General features: G+C 42.9%; 1 protein-coding gene and 1 non-coding gene across 2 annotated transcripts; both read left to right on the top strand.

The window, feature by feature from the left end:
- Window positions 1-202: 202 nt before the first annotated feature.
- On the top strand, window positions 203-275 carry TRNAT-UGU (transfer RNA threonine (anticodon UGU)). The gene has a single exon. It is a non-coding gene; the product is annotated as a tRNA-Thr (tRNA).
- Window positions 276-6,523: 6,248 nt separating this feature from the next.
- On the top strand, window positions 6,524-18,161 carry LOC150089066 (uncharacterized). The gene is made up of 2 exons (XM_090369799.1): window positions 6,524-6,625; window positions 13,063-18,161. Exon 2 carries the CDS (start codon window positions 13,446-13,448, stop codon window positions 15,330-15,332), a length of 1,887 nt encoding a protein of 628 aa, XP_090225925.1. The 5' UTR covers window positions 6,524-6,625; window positions 13,063-13,445; the 3' UTR covers window positions 15,333-18,161.
- The last annotated feature ends 442 nt before the right edge of the window (window positions 18,162-18,603 follow it).

The following is an 18,603-nucleotide window of genomic DNA, read 5'->3' as shown; positions in this document are numbered from 1 at the left end:
GCAGACAAACCTGGAATAACTCAATCCGGCAAATACTTCAACAACCTTCTACATTTAGAATCAAATGACAAAGTGGTATTTTAAAATTTACATTTGTGGCCAACCATTGTCATTCATCAAATGACCTTACACCAAGCTGACTTGTGCCCACTCAAAGTTTCAGAATTATATATCTGTATATTTTCTGTGAATTTTCGACATCGCCATCATAGCTCAGTGGTTAGAGCACTGGTCTTGTAAACCAGGGGTCGTGAGTTCGATCCTCACTGGTGGCTAAAAGTTTCTTTAGGCAATAATTTTTTTCTCCCTCTGTCAAAGTGGTATGCTTTCTACTTCCATTTCTATCAGTAACAGGACGTAGGTGAGTTAACGAGGGATATAGTTAATAGTAGTAAATGAGATTGAGTTGGTAGTAATTCCAGCCACTTAACTACTAAGAAGTCAATGTTTATATTCTCGTCAAAGAGGCTTCTTGTAATTTGTCTTATCCGATGATATAATTTTATTATATACAATAAAATTTATTTCAAAGCTAATTTCTTCCCATTCATTTTGGAACCTTTTTAAGTACCCCAGAGAAAAGTGTGTTCATTAGCTGATTATCTTAGTCCTTAGTATATCATTATCTGGAGGAAACAGCGCCTTCTACCGGCTTTATCTTCAGCAGAGCATTATTGTGTTCTTATAAGAAAATGTCAAGCTACTGTCCCGTCGAAATGCCCGACACACTTCACGGTTAACGATGTGCTCAACTGTATCCACGGATCTTCTGTTCACTGCGAAGGTCATCCGTGATCCGTGATGAACGTGCATTTTTTTGTTTGCTTGGCTACAGTGGCGTGGACGAGGACCGATAGCAATTACCGGACAGACTCAAAGGGTTTTTTTTGTTTTTCTCTCCCCTATCAAGTAGGCGATGGTAGTTGAACACACCCCTATGACGTAATCGCCATTTGCACATTCCAGCCTCGCCACTCGTGGGAAGTCATTCCACGCAAAAGCATTTCGGTTGCATCCCACTTTTCCCCCAGACACCTGACTAAAGCTGTCGTGTTTTCTAAGTCCACACCAAAACAAACGCTGCAATTTCATTGTCCATAGTAACGGTAACAAGCCAGATCTCCCACGAATCTTCCCCCATTGATGGAACTGCACAAAACCTGGCATTGAAACCCACTTTCCACGTGTAAGAAGACTACTTCTAAAACGAAATGCACGATACTTTTTTGTATATACAATATGCATATATTTCACTGGTGTCAATGGGTTTTGCTCTCAACTGGTACAATTATATATTAATTGTACCAGTAAATCCTCTTCAGATTTGCAGAATCATATTTATATAATCATAAAAATATACATAATCACACACCTAATTAACGCACACCTAATCTAATAGGGAATAAAGAATGGAGGATAAAATAAGGGACAAAGAATTAGAAATGATAAATTATGCAATTGACATACGGTTCTTCTTTTTGCACAGATAGAAGTTGACTTAGAGATGCTGCTGTTCCTAAATTCAAATTGCAGAAAAATATAAGAATCGTTAACAATTACCAAGGATCTTATAAAAGTTATAGTAGAATTTGAAAGAAAAATAGAGGAAGAGGTAATGAAATTTAAATATTTGTGAATTAGTGAGCCAAACCATTCATTGGGAACTAATATTTGTCCCGAACCTTGTTCGCATGGACCTTGTTCTGTAAAGAAAAATATCATCTATTAGCCAGTAGTTGATCAAATGAGCATATTTTAACCACTGCTTCACATAAAGTTAGGTCTAGTAAGGAATTTCCAAAAAGCTATAGACAAATAAAAAATTGCCATTTACCTGTCCATCCCCTTTAACACTTTATCTAGTTCTTCCTTGAATTTATTCAAACTAACCACCACACCAAATGGAAGTTTTTTTCCAAAAATCAACCACCTGTTGGCTGAAGGTAAACTTCAGCACGTCTATCCTGCAACCATCCTTCCTCAATTTGAAGTTGTCCCCCCCCCTCATGCGTGTAGTCTCAGCAAGAGGAAGAATGCATCAACATTTAGCCTACTCAATCTATTCGAAATCTTAAACACCTCAATTAGATCTCCCCCCACAAGTGCTTAGTCTCCAGACGCTGCAATTTGCAAAACTGAAGCCGTTCCTGGTAAGAGCACCTTTTGCTCCCCTCACCAATCTTGTTGCTGTTCTCTGAAGTTGTTCTGACAGATCCAAGCCCTTCCTAAAATGAAGCTTCCAGACTCGTATGCAATACTCTGGATGTAGAATAACTATTGCCCTGCGGAATGGAACAATAACCTCCTTATCCCTGATATCAAAATTCCTGTACATCATTGACAAAATCCAATGAGTCGTCTTGGCAGCCTGTCTGCACTCTCAAAGAACTACATATCTGACTGCACTCGCTCCGTGGCCAATTGGTCGGTATCAGAAGAGGACAGCGAGGGTTTCTACCCAAAAACTGATACACAACAGGATGGTGTGGAGCACGTTTATATAGCGTACTCTTCTTTCCTTGATCTCACTTTAGTGATTGCCAGAGCATACCTCAACATCATTGCAGATCACATACACCCCGTAATGTTGCTTGTTCACCCCTATGGACAGGGACAACTTCAAGATGACAGTGCAACCATCCACCTCGGTTTAAGGAAGATGAGAAAACTTCAACATCTGCTGACCAGTCCTATGTTTAGACCTCAGTCCCACTAACCATCTGTGGGAAGAAGTAGTGACCAGTAGGCAGTATACCATAAAAGATCGTTAAAATTAAAATACTGTGGTTGAATGCCAAATAAATCTCTCATAAGCTTGGGGACTGTGTGGCTGTCCAGACATATACAATAAACTGAAAATTTAAATACTGTATATTTATTCTCTATCTAACATCAACCACCTTAAATAGAGGGCGTGCTATCCCACTTATGAAAGGATATTCGACAAGTGAAGGTTTGGAACCTGTTTTCCCATCAAGTTAATGCTTAACTGGAAACGATTAATGCAGGTTTTACTCACCAAATAGGAAGATTATTAAATCTGCATTAAAATACCATTAAAGATGCCATAAACTCTGACATTTACGATGAAAAGTGGGTGGTTCTTTTGACCTGTTTCTGTGTAGAACAGGAAATTTTCAATATTTATTCATGCAAATACGCCTACAGTAGGAGAAGCTCATTAACCTACCATGAAGGATTTTCATTTCATCGATATATATATAACTATCTTTATGTTGCTTAAGCAAAATCTACCAAGGAAGGTGGTCATGATTTATTAGTAATTTTGAAAAACGGGTTTTAACTTATCACAGAAATCATAAAAAGCCAGAATTTGAAGCTATCATCAAGATACAATAAGAAATGGTATCCCATCATGCTCAGCAAATATTCACTTCCCACTGTAAGACTTAGATTCGTGTTCCAATGTGGATCGATGAATTTTTATAGGTTGTGTTCATATTATGGTAGAATTGGTGTTGGATGATGACCTTTGGTTTTGTTCAGAAACGCGGGTTTTTCATCACGCCAACAGACAATACAATTCGAGTGGGCGGTCTGCGACACACAACAAAACTGAGAGGGAAAAGAAATTGGTCGAGCACAGAGCCAAGGTCATAAAACTATTGTCATCAGTGGTTTATGCTTAATATGATTGTGAAAAGAGGATTCGCCAAATCTGAAACTTGGAGTCCGATATCTGCTTTAATCGGGACAATAGTAATATTTAGTTATACACTGTACTTTCAAAAGTATCCGACTCCCCTGGATTTGGAATAATGAACCATACCTGCCATCCGTGTTTCAGCTGCATTCACTGCAAGAGTAAGCAGATTAACAAAATACACTGCTCTACCATTAATATCTGGACACCTCAGCATTGGCAGATGGTCACGTCCTACCCAAGCACCGCGTGTCAGACGCAACTATGGTGGAAGATCCTTCGAGGAGACACTAGTAAGATTGTGAATGCGAGATGCCACGGTGTTACATGAGAAATGGGTCTGTATGTGACATTTCAATATCACTGAAGATCCCTAAGTCGACGGCTGGTGAAGTTGTCTGCAAATGGAAAATTAGTGGAGAAACCGTCATGGAAAGACTCCGTAAACCTCCAAACTTGACGAAACATGACACGAGAGCCCTGCAAGGAATCGCCCGCTTAGTACGACTGTCGACGTTGTCTCAGCATCCACAGGCCCTCACTGAGACGATTGGGACACATATCAGAACTACCACAGTGAGTAAGACGCTATGCATTGCCAGTCGAGCAGCTTTCCACAAGCCTCTAATAATTCAAGACACTGTCAAGCTTGGTGTAAAATCCGCCGTTCTTGGACCGTAGACAAAAGAAATCTCTGCTTTGCAGTAACGGCTTACGATACATCTAACGGTCGTGCTTGGTGTGGTGGATTCCAGGATAAAGTTACCTGCTGGACTGTATGGTCCAGGCATTAAAGTTTGGTGGAAACAGCATGAGGGTTTGGGGCTGTTTTTCATGGTTTCATCAGGGACCATTGGTTGCTTTGGACAAAAACCACGAATTGTTTAGAATCCCGGACAATAATGCGTTATCTACTCTTGGCAGCACGTCGACAGAGGTCTATACCTTTATCAGCAGGGCTATGCTATATGTCATAATGCTCACTTTGTGAAGGTCTGGTTTGAGGATGAGCTTGGAAACGTTTGGCTGGCGAACCCTTCTCTACCCTGCCCTGACCTGAATCCTATGGAGAACCTCTGGGATGAATTGAATCCTCGGGTGCATGTAAGGAGAGACTGTTAAAAAAAACAGGGCTGAAAGGAAAAAAAAAAAGAAAAGAAAATGGGGGAGAGTGTTCCACGGAGACTAGAGGCTGTCAAAAAGGTTAAAGGCACATTATTAGTTTTCCTGTAAATAATCGTTATTTGTAGGTGCGCAGATGGCCGGATACTAATGGTAGGTCAGTGTACAGTAGATGGATCGAGGGCTGAACTTAACTACTTCTAACGACTATTATTAGGACAGTAATCACAGGCTGTTATATAACATTCACTGTGGTCGTGCTATTGCAGCAATTCACCCTAGATCAACGGTGTCTGACGTAATCACCAATGGAAAGGTAACCGTTTGGTTAAACAGTAGTGCAGTAGTACGCGTGTTTGAGTTAACTGTGTTCCAAGCTCGCACTCGTGAAAATTTGGCAATGCAGGGTACTATTTTAATAAATCACGCATATACCACGTGAAATTAAACATATAGTTTATTAAGGTAATCACCCAAACCATTATGCAATTTAAGGTGACGTTTCAGGCATCTTATCGATACCCATCATCAGACCACACTGTTAAGGGTGGAAAAATAGAAAGAGTTCCAAATTTGAATTATATCAGGCATACAGGAGATTAGGTTTTATTAAGCATTATTCTTCCCTCTTTTGGCAATACTAATTTAACTTAAACTTTATTCACCACACTGGGTCTTCCCCTTATTGGAATTCGCGTTGCCGCTTTGGTCCTAAGATGATGTGTTCCTAAACAATAAGGTGGAAAAAATGCCAGCTTAAAATGATGCAATACTTAATTAAAAATGATAAAGTTGGTAATTAATGTTATTATTATATTAAAACCACTCTTACACCACGTGAAAAAAAATAATATAGTTTATTGGGCTGCTCGCCTACATTAGGGTGACGTTTCGGGTATCTTACCAATCATCAGACCAAGCTGCTGACAAACTCCTGCTGATGCTCCACAAAGGAGGTATGCACATCAGGTTTCTGGATCATCAGCAGGAGTCTGTCAGCAGCTTGGTCTGAAGATGGGTATCGGTAAGATTCCCGAAACGTCACCCTAATATATAGTAATGTAGGCGAACAGCGTAATAAACTATATTTTATTGAAATCATTACCAAGCAAGTTTTTAAACATTAAAATTAACTAATTAATTAATTAACAGTAAATACATTTACGAGTTTTCAAATATTAAAGAATAATTATCTGTTGGCAGTTACTTTCTTCGATACATTTGGGGGTTTTGTAAGCGAACTTCCAGAAATAAAATGACAGAAACAGTGCGTGCGTGTGTGTGAGTATGATGTGTACTCTTGATATCATTGTTTTAAGTATTGTGACCTGTTAAGTCTGGTGTTGATACGATGCCTGGAGACATGCACACACTGCTATGATTTCCGCATCGAAACCTGTTTTTCAGATCTTTTGTTTTGGATATTTTTTTTCTTTTTAAATTCGCTCTGGTGTTGAACACTCAATTGAAACAGAAGGATTGTCTTTGATACGCGAAAAATGAAATTGTCAGAAGGGAAAATCACATTTATCCTCCTAGAATTAAAACCCAGGTGGCCATAACTCAAGTGGTCTGCTGGACTGAACTCACATAAAAAAGAATATCGGGGAAAACGCCGCTAACTGTGTGTGCAGTGGGACTCAGGGTTAGCGATCTCTGCTGTTCTCTTATTGGTCGTGCCACCTGTTCCCAGTACAGGTAACTGTGGGCTTCGGAAAGCGCATGCGCAAAATGGTTAGTCGGACCTGCGAGTTGTCGAGTGGTATTTGTCGTTCGTTCAGTGCCAAGAAGACATCGAGAAGTGTTTTGCCCTGTTAGGAATACGCCATGAGCTTTCAGGTAAGCGTCTTAATGATTCGAAACGTTGGGCTTTAAGAGGGACCAAAAGTGAGAAACTTCTTCCATTTTTGTGAGAGTTCCTTATTTCAAAAGATGCCCCTTCTCGTCTGATGCGAAAACAAACTAGTGTTCTGTATCGGCACGTGCACCATCTTGACCCGCTCGAACTTTTTGTACGTGAGACTTCTCACAAAGTTTGAAAACTGGACACCAGAAGCCATTGGGGGTGTGACAACCTCTCTGCAGTGGTGCTTTCAGGATCTTCTATAACGGGGCTGAAGCAGTGCTTCAGTAAATCTTCAAGTTTAAATCATAGTTTAATTATTTTGATTATAAGGTGGGTTAAGAGCCTAACCCCCCCCTTTCTAACTGGGACCGCTATTGCCTCTCTGTATGAGTTTTTATTTCGTGTCCATCTACTTTTACAGTTTCTTCAAAGTTTAAGAGACAAAGAAGGTTGATAAACCTCAAGATTTCTTTGGTTTCTGTAACTTCTTTGGTGATGTGGTTTAAAAAGTGTCGATGACAGTTTACGTAACGTCACAGTTTTAAAAACGGGATGCCAGAAGACGTTTGGCGAGGAAAGCGGGTACATACTTAAGGGGATTAAGGACACGCCAAAGTTCACGTATGCCAGCGTCCTCTACTGGGAAATTTTCTTTAATAATTGCAGGAAATGAAATACCTCTCTGGCAAAAAACAGTTATGTAACATATGCACAGTAGATTGCAACAGAATTCTCTTTTTGGGGGTACTCATTGCTGTTGCACCTTGGATGTATTGTTCGAAGTAGACCTGCCCTCGGAGACCTGGTACGGATTTGCTGTACCGCGTCTTTGACAACAGAAAGGGGATGGGGGGGTGGAATTGCTGATTTTATCGATAACGGACACTTTCAATAATCTTGACTTCTTGAGAAACAGACGGAAGTGTGCTAAGACCCTTGTTTGGCCACTCTGTCAAGTAGAACTGGCCAACGTTGAAGGAAGCCTCGAGAACCGGTTGGTGTGTAAAGATAGGAACGCGTTTTATCTTACGAGGTAATCTTAGCGAACTGTAAATGATCTCGCCTTCCATATATAGACGCATGTAGACATCTATAGATACTCGAGGACATGCATGGCCTGGCGGACATTCAGGGATTGCCACTTCTCGCGAGCCATCGAGGTTTGGCTTGCGTCAACGCATGGGTGCATCTGCGATGAATTTCTTTGCTGTCGACAATCGTACCCTGACATCAACAACCCCGCCTCCCGCTTGAAGAACTCCATCGAACAAAGCGACGACAGGGTAACACCAACTTTGCGTACGTTGATCAGAGCGCCATTTTTATTGTCACGTGATATGCCACCACATCTGGGCCGGATACAAACCGACAAAGATGATAAAAAAATATATCTTGGACACGCGCAAAGAGCACGTTGCTATGCAGACCTGTAATGAGAAAAAATACGCTTAATTACTGGCCTAAAAATTCTACTGAAGAAAAGAAAATGGAGTACTGTAATTGGGAAAAATATCTACACCAGTTGCCACGTAGACCACTACATGAATTAGTATGTGTGGATTGCCCTAGTTAAGACTGTAATCTTCCACTGTATTCATCATGCATTTCATAATTTTAAAATCTTTAATTCACTGTTGATGTGGCTGAACTTCAGATTATGGGTCACCTTGTCACCGCGTTGGGGACATGGCCAAATTCGAGCAAAAGAGGTGTGGGTTTTTTTAATGGACTTTCATTTTTGGCTAGTGATAAAGGTTAGGTTAGTTTATGCCAGTAATTCGGGACGGATTCAAGAAAAAGCTACTTCCTCTGGAGGTGTACCCATAATCTGGAGTATAACCATCGGTGCACATATTTTGAAAATTACCACTTAAAAAAAAAAAAAATCAGGACTGGGGACCTCAGTAATGGAGTGCTTTGCAAGAAATTCTAGAATAGAAAGAGCCAACTGTGCAGGAGCATTGTCATGATGATGAAGATAACGTGATGGAAGTGCAAATTCCCTGAAAATGGCCCGAAATGTCGGTCTGGCTGAAGTATTCCTTGATCGCTGTTTGAACCATAGCGAACAAATTCATAATGAATGAGTCAAAAACACTTACTGTAAAATACAACTCTGCACAAATGCAGATGGACGATGGTTTCATGGGTTACTACGTCTAGATGAGTCGCTGAGCATGTTGCAACAAGTCGCTACGACGCAGCAATTTATCAAATAAAAGCAGCATTTGAGCTTTCTTTTTTTTTAAAGAAAGATTTTAAGTTAAAGAAAAACCCTCCCATATTCGAGACTATCCAACCAAAAAAAAGAGAAAAGTAGGGCGGTGAATTTTCTCACGAAACCTAACTGCAAACAGTTTTTAAATGAAACTGGGGAAAAAAAAAAAAGCTGAGGTCAGCTTCTTGAGTGGTTTCGAACACTCCCGGTATCTGCCGGAAGGAGATACGAACCGATTTCTCGGAATCCCTGTAACCCACTTATTTGAAATTCAGGATTTTTTTTTTTTTTATTCTCTCTCTCTCACTCGCTAGATGTACTTTTTTGTGGTTTAATTTGCTGACGAAGGACGGAACACCCTCGATTGATATGCGAATGAGCTGCCCCACAGAAAACTCGTGGAACCAGTTATGTCAGTTATTGCGTGTCTGTCGTATAGAAACTACCAGGAGGCGACCTCTATAGCTACTGATCAGCATTAGAGGACAGCCAGCTACCAGTGTCCTCAATGAACACGTGCAGTAACGAAAAATGGAACTACTTGTCGCCTCTGTGTGACGCAATTCCGTTGGAAGGAGGAAAGGTATGTAAGGCTCTAATAATTTGGTCACTCACTGTACTGATCCTGAAGATCGCTTGATTGGTCATCATGAAAAGTTTTTTTTTTTTTGTGTTATACTCTAAGCTGTGACCCTTCCCCCTCTTATTTTCCCTATGAGCTTAGAATCGTTGAACCTAGATCCATCAATTTGATTAAAGAACTGTCAACATCCCAGATACACTTCACTTCCCAGATAATCCTGTTGTGTTCGGTTCATGTATTTTCTTACCAATAACCTCCTTTGAGGACATTGAAATGACCTTGGAATTCTGAAGAAGGAACAGCGCTGTTTTGAGATTTTGATAAAATGTCCAAGAATCTTCGCTGGTCACGAAGCATTTCGAAAATGGCAGTGACTGGAAATCACAAATTGGCTCATTGGTTACACAATATTTTTCATACTTTGAGGTACCACTCCAAAGGGGTACCTCAGTAGCTAACAAAGAAGCCAATAGGTATAGCTTCCAAAGGGTGTAGCTATTGTCTTGTTAATTGTGAAAAACCATTTGGGCTACACTTACATTGGCACTGCATTCTGCGATTTTTGAATCTTTGAGAGGACCAACGGCATTGGTCAAAGTGTTTCTATGCTGGCACATGAATTCTCCCATCACATATTCAATAAAATATCAATTTTATCTTGCTGTTCAAGAAACGTTTCCAAATGAACGAATAATCTCTCCAAAAAAGCAAACGTAGTTCCAGGATGGTCATAGCAGATAATTGTGGCTCCCCCGCCCCCAATCTTACAGAAGAACGTGATTAAGGCGTTGCTACCAGAATCCATCCGAAACGGAAACCGACCAGAATAACCACTACGAATTAATTGTAAGGAATTCCTCTTCCCTGGAACGGGCATTGAACCTGTTTCGATTTTCCTCATTTGGATGGAAGTTGAATTAAGGAAACTGAACCCTAACTTGGTTGTTATTCTGACTCTCTTTTTAGACAGAATTACCAATTTCATATCCAGAATTCCCTTTAAAGGAATTTGTTACCCTGAGCTTTATAAGGAATATTACCCATCTACCCCCTTATAATACTCCTACTGGATAATAGATAGTTGCATTTAAAGTCATCGTGGATTTGTTATAACCGAAACTGATATCACTTTATCACAAATCCGATATCTGAAGAATGTGGTCGTTATGGCAACAGTCTAGTGTGGGCCACTTAGTAAAAAGCCGACCGGATACTCTAGTCTAAGTGGTTTATCGATGGATGCCCTGTCCAATATCAGCTTCTTTTATAACAACCATTCGTTATAAGCGAGTAGTCAAGGACTGAGTGTAAGGTCATATCTCTGCACTCACTCAGCCATTAATTCCACTGTTGCGGGGGGGGGGTTATCTTCGATCATTCCTTGACACGGGATAACATCATCCAGTGAACCCATCCTTGCCCCAACCACAAAATATCTGAATTCCTCCACGCCACACTCGCGATAAACAAACCGGGAAGGTATTTCCTCGCGGGTTTGCCCTACTAACTGCGGATGATCTGTAACCTTAAGCGTGGTCGTGAACCATGAAGGCCGCGCCACAGATAACCATTGACGATATTTTTAGAATTTGTGCACAGCTCCACCTGGTAGGCATTATTACTGCCATCGAATGGACTGTTCCTGTGCGAGGTTCTATTGAATACTGACATACGCTTTGTTCAACTCAATCGAATTCCAGATCTGGATCGTGCCCAAACCCTCCAGAAGGATTTATGGAAATCAATTCGAAGCGATCCAGTGGAATTCATACAATTTTAATGATTTTTAAACTAATAACTAAAATTTATTTATACTCCGGAAAGGCCACATAGGATCAGAGGAGTTTTGTAATCATTATCAAGACACACTTTGACAACTCCAACTTGTTTATATTGAAATGACTGTGTTTCAAAGATGGTTTGCTGGATAAACCCTAACTTCACTAAAATATTTCGAAATTTCCAGTTAAACAGAAACAATAATGAAAATCAATTCAGCACATCAATAAACCTTTCTGATTTCTGAAAGCATCAAACTTTCAGAAAATATTCTTCATAAAAAGATGCATAATCTCATCTAAAAGCGCATGCGCTGAATATTTCAGTTATGGCTAGTGACTTCTTTTCTGCAAACTTTTAAAATTGTGTACATCTATAAGAGATCTTAATTCCATTTTCCCAAGGTTATCAAATACATACACTAGTATTCAAAAGCTAAGTTAAAGCCACAGTTTTATACATCAACAGTAGTTGAAATTCCATTGAATCTTTTGCAAAGGGGTTATGATAAGACTCAATTATGAGATTGTCCATCCAAAACCATGCAGTGGCCAGTCCTGCATAGTTCGGGCATTTGACACGGAGTATCACTCCTGATGGCTACCGAAGTCTCAGAGGATGGACAGGTGATATGGGAGGGTATGTTTTGGCTGATGCCAAATAGGATCTATTTGAAAAGTTGAGATGGAGGGAACGTTCTTTGTCCAGGGGTGATGGTCTTATCACCCATGGACTGAAAAAGTGCCAATGTCTCCAAATCCATTAGGGAGGAGGCAAAAAGGTGATGGGCATGACGTCTATGATTGGTTAAAAAAAAAAAAAAAAACCTGGAATCCATAGTAAAGTGGCAATATGGGACCTTCTCTATAAGCATGGCATCATAAATGGGTTCAAGCATGGCTTCTTGAAGGGAAGATCTTTCATGACAAATTTGGTAATTTCTGTGATGAGGTTATAAAGCAGTTGGATGTAAGAAGAAACTCCTTTCGCATTATATTTTTGGATTTCTGTATATCTTGATACATTTCCTCGTGAGAGGTTTTTTGTACAAGTTACAGAAGGTTGGGAAACCAGGGAACATCCATCAGTGGATTGGGGAGTTTCCTGAAAGACAAGAGGATGGTCATAAATGGGTATTGTTCAGAGTGGATTGGAGAAAGACTTCATTTGTAATGCCCCTTCAACTGTGTTTGAAGAGGGCATTACAACTGGAGGAATCCCTCCGATCCTAGACCTCTACAAGTGAGGGAGAAGTGGTGACCCTTATAGTGTTTCACCCATTAAAAAACTTTTAACATTTACCTGCTGATAGCGATTCGAATATCCTGATGTGCAGCCAAAAAAAAATCTGTGGTATGCACCTGGAACTACAGTTTAACAACGCCATTGAACTGTGTGGTTAGAAGAATTCTGTAAAAACAAAAAGCAGCAGGGATCTGGAGAACCGCTTCTAACGGTCCACAGGATGGACATGAATCCTGCAGCCATTGGAGGGACTGCAATACCAGTGGGTGCCAGCAGCCCCGTGGTTAAGGCTGCCCAAGCCTTAGTGCCAGCTGTTCCCTGGTTAAGGCTGCCATCGTCTAACCCCCTGGTTAAGGCTGCAATACTTGCCATCGTCTAACCCCCTTATACGCGTTCGTTTTTTGATTTATCAGTGGGGAAGGTTTGCGAGATTTAAAACGGACTCCACAACTGTGAGGAGGTTCGATTTGGGGGGGGGAAACAGATGCTTGTAATTATGTACGATGCTTAGCGATAATTTGGCTGACTGGTGCCGTTCTTTTTATTGATTTTAATCTTGAACCGAAAGCGGCTTCTCTTTAAAACCGTCTGTTCTCTCTTTGCAGGGTCGAAGAGGACCTCGCCGATGACGATGCCCTTCGAACAGTGATCGAACTTCGTCTGTCTCATCTCGGCTCGTGCAAGCGGATGCGGAGAACCCCGACGAATTTGCATCGCACACCCTGACTGCAGCCACGGAGGACTGCGATTGGTCGCCTTGAGCCGTGGGTGGAAGGAATGTGTGGTACGCGGGCAGGCGGCTAACCGGTTTGCATCACCGCGCCACGGGGTGGCCGACAAAACAGCGACTCAGTCAGACCGTAGTAGTTGCGAAAGGAAACTGACCTCATCGCCGTGCGGCCATCATGAAGAACGGCGACAGAACGGCGCCGACTGGTTTTCTGTGAGAGTGGAAGCCGTGGAGGAGGACAGTGACGCGCGCGCTGCCATGGCGTTCCGTGCGGGAAAACGGAAGGACGTGAAGAAGCAGTCGTACTACGTGTGGTTCCTGGGGGCCAAGGAGAGCAAGGGGCTGCGGGGGGAAGAGTACATCCAGCCCGTGCTGCGCTATCTGCTGGACAAAGAACGCGAGCTGGAGCCGATGAAGGTGACCCTGCAGGTGAGCGCGAAAGGCATCAAAATCATCCAGAACGTGCCCCGCAAGAACAACAAGGGCAAGACCGAGCAGATCAAGCACTTCATCCCCCACCACGCCATCACGTGCGTGATGCACGAGTCGAAGCCCAACGACGACATCGTCTGCTGCATCCTGCTCATCTACAACCCCCTCACCAAGTGCCCCGTGCACGTGCATGCCTACCGCTGCGACTCTGTCGAGACCGCGTCCACCCTGCACCACCAGCTGCAGATCCTCATCGACCGCCCCGACAACCAGAAGAAGTTCCGCGAGATCGAAAACCGCCTCGCCGCCAAGGGGTTGCTGCCCTCCCGCTGCCTCAACTCCGACGGGCGCAGCACCCGAACTGACGGATCTGATCGCACCGAGGACTCCGGGGGTTCGTCGGAGAGAGGGGACGTCACGGTCCGCAAAGAGCACATCGCCAGTCTGTACGATTCGCTTGCAGCCGAACTACGGGAAAGATTAGCGAACAGGAACAGCTGTCCGATCCTGTTGCCCCCCAAGGATTACGACACCGTCAGCCGCCGCCAGGGGAAGCTCGACAACATCGAGAAACGGAGAAGTACGAACGTGCATCTGGTGGGACTGACCTACACTGCGCCCCTCAAGTGCGAGTCCAGCGCCAAATCCACCGGCAAGTCGAGCGGCAAGTCCAGCGGGATCGGCTCGGACGAAGCCCTCAGTTCGGCCATCCAGGAGGTGTCGTCGCATCCCGATTTCGGCAGTAAGGAAATCGATCCCGACACCAGTTCGGACGAGGAAGAGGATTGGCCCGAGCCGGAAGCGGTGGCCGAAGACGACGAGGTGATTCCTTTCGAGTGGAGACGCGTCCCGCCACCTGGTGGCCAACACAGGTACAAACAGAGTTCGCCCTCTCCTCCTCCCTCTCGGTCTCTGCCGTCGTCTTATGGGACGAGGGACCAGAATGGCCGCTCCCCTCACAATGACAGTCGTGCGGATGATCGCTACGTCAAAGGGGTGGTCGATAAATTCGAGCGGCTTCCTCCGTCGCACTTGCGAGATGTGGCAGCGGCGTCCTTGGACAGAGGTGACCGAAGCAGACCTCCGCGGGTGGAAAGATTCCACGATCCTTACGACAGTCATTTGCACCACGTAGGTTACAGCCGCAAGACTGACCTCTCGCCAGTGATGCACGACACACGGCTCCGACCAAACGAACAGGAAGTGGTGTACCGACGTCACAGCAACCCACTCGACAGGAAAGGTCACCGCGAAGGATCGCGACCCGTCTCTTATCCTACTGCCCTAGATCACGCGCAACCCGTCGGTGCTGCTGCCGCTGCTCCCGCCAGGGGAAACTACAACGACAGACCTTCTGACCCGGCGTTCTCCGACCGACAACGATACGGAGGTCACCTCTCGTTGCCCTACAAAAGTGCGGAATCCCCGGATTACTACCGAGATCGACGCGTGGCAGAGCGACACCTCGAGCAGCATCGCCCTCCGTCGCCGGAAGTGTGTGAACACGCGCATCATGCGATCTCCTCCGACGTCCGCCACGTGCGCCCGAATCGCTACGCAGATCGTACCGCCGATCGACAGATGCATCAGAAAGCGGACACGTCAGAGCGCAGGAGGTCCGCTTACTTTGACCTTCCGGTCGAGCCGAGAGACTTCAGGCACAGCTTCGTGGAGAACCCCTACAGACGACTGCCCATCAATTCCCACTACTAGGACCCGCTTTACTGGTTTGTCCTACAGGGGGCGCTGAACGTGCCACGAGGAGTTGTACATAACGTCGTGTGACGACTTCGAAGAAAGTGACCTTTGGAGAGACCGAATTCGGTGCTGGTGCGAACTCGGATTCTCCCTAACTGGTTATTCCCCCGAGGAGTGATGTAGTGATGTGCTGTGTCCAATTAGAGGGTGAGGGGTCACTTCTGTGACCCACTGGATGGACCGGTGATGAAGACACAACAGGTTTTGCCTTTTACGAAAAACTTGTTCTCACTTGACTGCATCTTTCTTACTTTTCCTGCTTCTCTAAAACAACAACAACAATGATTGTATTTTTTTAAAAATGTACAGTCGGGTAGTTAAGAAATGGAAGAAGTCTGGTAACAGGTCAGGTTGGTCGTTACTGAAATTGTGTCGATTGTGGCCCGAGTAATCGCTCTTAAAAACAAAAAAGCCACAAATGGCCCACTGCAGTGTCTGTACATAATGTAAAATCGTCCCCTATTTAAACACTTGTGACGTAATCGGAATTGAACTGCGGACACGCGGCTCTTTTGTTGCGGCAATTCGGAGGGTGAGCCAGCAGTGACGTCACAACACAACGGGTGCTTTGTAATTAAAAATAAATTATATTTTTCTCAACTGTCTAACACGAGCATTAACGATTTTTCTAAGGTTAGTGGTCTGTTTGTATATTTTATCAAGAATAAATAAAAGCAGTATTACTGGAAAAATGTATTTTCTCCTTCGTGCGCAACAAATCTTATTCTTAAGTACAACGCCACCTTCCGGATTTCACGACAACTACACCTAATGTCGATAACCTCGACGCACACAAATGGTAACCCTAACTTTTGTGTACTGGTGCACGCAACCGAACGACGCTTTTAGCCGCTAATATTGACATCGTTAACAGTTGCGCATTGTTAGGAGCGTGCAACAATAGGTGCACGCGGAAATTGGCGCCAGATAAACGCGCTTGGATAACTGTTGTTCGCTCAGCCGGTGGTCTGATTGATGCTGCCAAATGTATTGCCGCATTCTTTCTATTACTCGAAGCACTTCCAGGGTCGTCGCGATGCTCATTACCCGCGTTGCTATTTATAACGTCACCTGGTCGCCGAAGCACGCTTCACCGAGCCAGATCGTTCACCGCGAAATAAAGCTACCGTTTGGTAGCGTGACCTTGGATTGTTGTGGTAGACGACAGTTGCAAACTGCCTCTTTTCAACTCCTAAAATCGTAATCAAAATACATATTTGAGCCGTAGAGTTGCGCAAACCCCCCCAAGTCCATATCACGAACGAACTCAGAAGATGAGGGGGGGGCAGAATGCACGTCCACATCTAGAAGTGGACACATCTTCAAGTGTAATCAATCTCCTTTGACTGACTAAGATTTTTGTTATACATAAACCAACTAGACGCCCATTTTAAAGATATGAAAGAAAAGCTTTATAGAACTTGTATGTGAGTGATGCTTTGCCGTATGGCACATTTTAAGGCTTTCAAAAAATGGTTGATTACCGGAGAAATTTTGGTCGAAGGTCTTAGATGTTCAGCCACTGGAAGAAATTTCAATTATTACTTACACCACCTTGAGTTTTAGGGGTTTTAGAAAGGAAATGTTGGCTAGTGGGGAAGGAAGGAATGCATGATCCAATTGACAGGTTTCTTTCCTTCTAATTAATACGCCCTACTTCTGCGCATAATTCCTCTGGGTCGCTTGCTGTCGATTCGTGTTTCGAATGACCCCGTTTTTATAAAACTTGAGCGAATAATAAAAATATAATAACAACAAAAAGCTAATTGTGTTGGGCCTTTAATAAATACACTCAAGTTGAATATCTCCACCGGATTGACCAGTTTGACTGCGTGGACTTGATTTTCAACAATCTCCGGAATTGGAAAATTTTCGCCCTTTGAAACGAACCCAGCTTCGACTTGCTTATGGTAACTTCCCTTCGTGAAGACAAAAGACAGATCTAAGTGGTAATGGAGGGGACCTCTCCACCTTGAAGCCTGGAATTTAATTTTACATTTTGTGGATGCTGAAAACCCATTATACTTTCATTGTAATGATTATAGCTTGGAATCGCTGTCATAAAAAATCTATTCTTTCATTTCCGCTCACCAAAGATAAAAGCCAATGTCCAGCTGTCAGAACGTTTTAACCAACTCTTACCATGCGTTAAAGATTTATTGTAACATTTTATGGTTGTCATAAAAAGAAGTCGTACCTCCTGGAATCATGTCAAAGAATTATCCATATTAGATATGGATACCTTATGTTCTGATCTGGATTGGAAACTGCATGGTTCACTGGGTCCCGGGTTCACCATCTGAAAGCTGGAGTGGTGGAAGTGATGAGCATTCCAAGTCTGTTCACGAAGGTCTTTCATGTGGTTCCTCTCAAAAGAAGTGTCACACGAAAAAAATTCCCGTATAATTATGGTTTTCCTTAAACCAACTTGTTGGGGTGGTCATTTACGGTGGTAGCCTAAAAGAGCCAAACTTACTTCAACTGGTAATTGCAATTAAAAAGCAAATTGCAATTAGTTAAAATTTAAATTTGTTATATTATAATTTTAAGTTTATCATTCATATAAGGGAAATTACGTCCCTCCAAGCTGATAGAAAAAAAAAAGTGGTTTGCGTGTAGTGGAAAGCAACACGTCGTCTTAGACCATACGGTAGGGTTGTCCATTGTGGTAAGTAAGGTCAGGTGGCAACGTCCAACAGGAACCACCTTTTCTGAGAATGTTTGGAAATTCTAAAATGTAAGCATCAGAAATTATTCTGAAATAAAATATTTTAAGCATTTAAATTTATCCTCTTTCCTTTATCGAAATGTCTTATTTTTTTTACAATACAATAATAAGAGCCCGACCGAACCCATGGCAGAACATCAGATGGAATTAGAGATAATTACCTTGGCAATAGTTACCGCACAACTGTACGTTTCAAAGAACCGTTAATAGAACTTCCCTTCGTGAAGACAAAGGACAGATCTGAGTAAGTGGTAATGGAGGGAACCTCTCCATCTTGAAGCCTGGAATTTAATTTTACATTTTGTGGGTGCTGAAAACCCATTATGCTTTCATTTTAATGAAACTTGGAATCGGTGTCATAAAATCTAACCTTTCATTTCCACTCACCAAAGATAAAAAAGCCAATGCCCAACTCTCAGCATGTTAAAGATTTATTTATTACATATAAAAATAAAATAAAAACTTGTTTCACCGAGGAAGTGCCTGGAGCAATGTCTA

Source organism: Mastigoproctus giganteus, chromosome 3, assembly GCF_048544385.1.
Source record: "Mastigoproctus giganteus isolate SK-2022 chromosome 3, ASM4854438v1, whole genome shotgun sequence".
Taxonomy (NCBI): Eukaryota; Metazoa; Arthropoda; class Arachnida; order Uropygi; family Thelyphonidae; genus Mastigoproctus; species Mastigoproctus giganteus.
Note: the sequence above shows the minus strand (reverse complement) of the source record. Positions and strands in the feature narration are given on the sequence as shown.

What these genes read in the sequence shown, in the direction of transcription:
- LOC150089066 (XM_090369799.1), top strand. Translation starts at nt 13,446, where the DNA reads ATGGCGTTCCGTGCGGGAAAACGGAAGGACGTGAAGAAGCAGTCGTAC.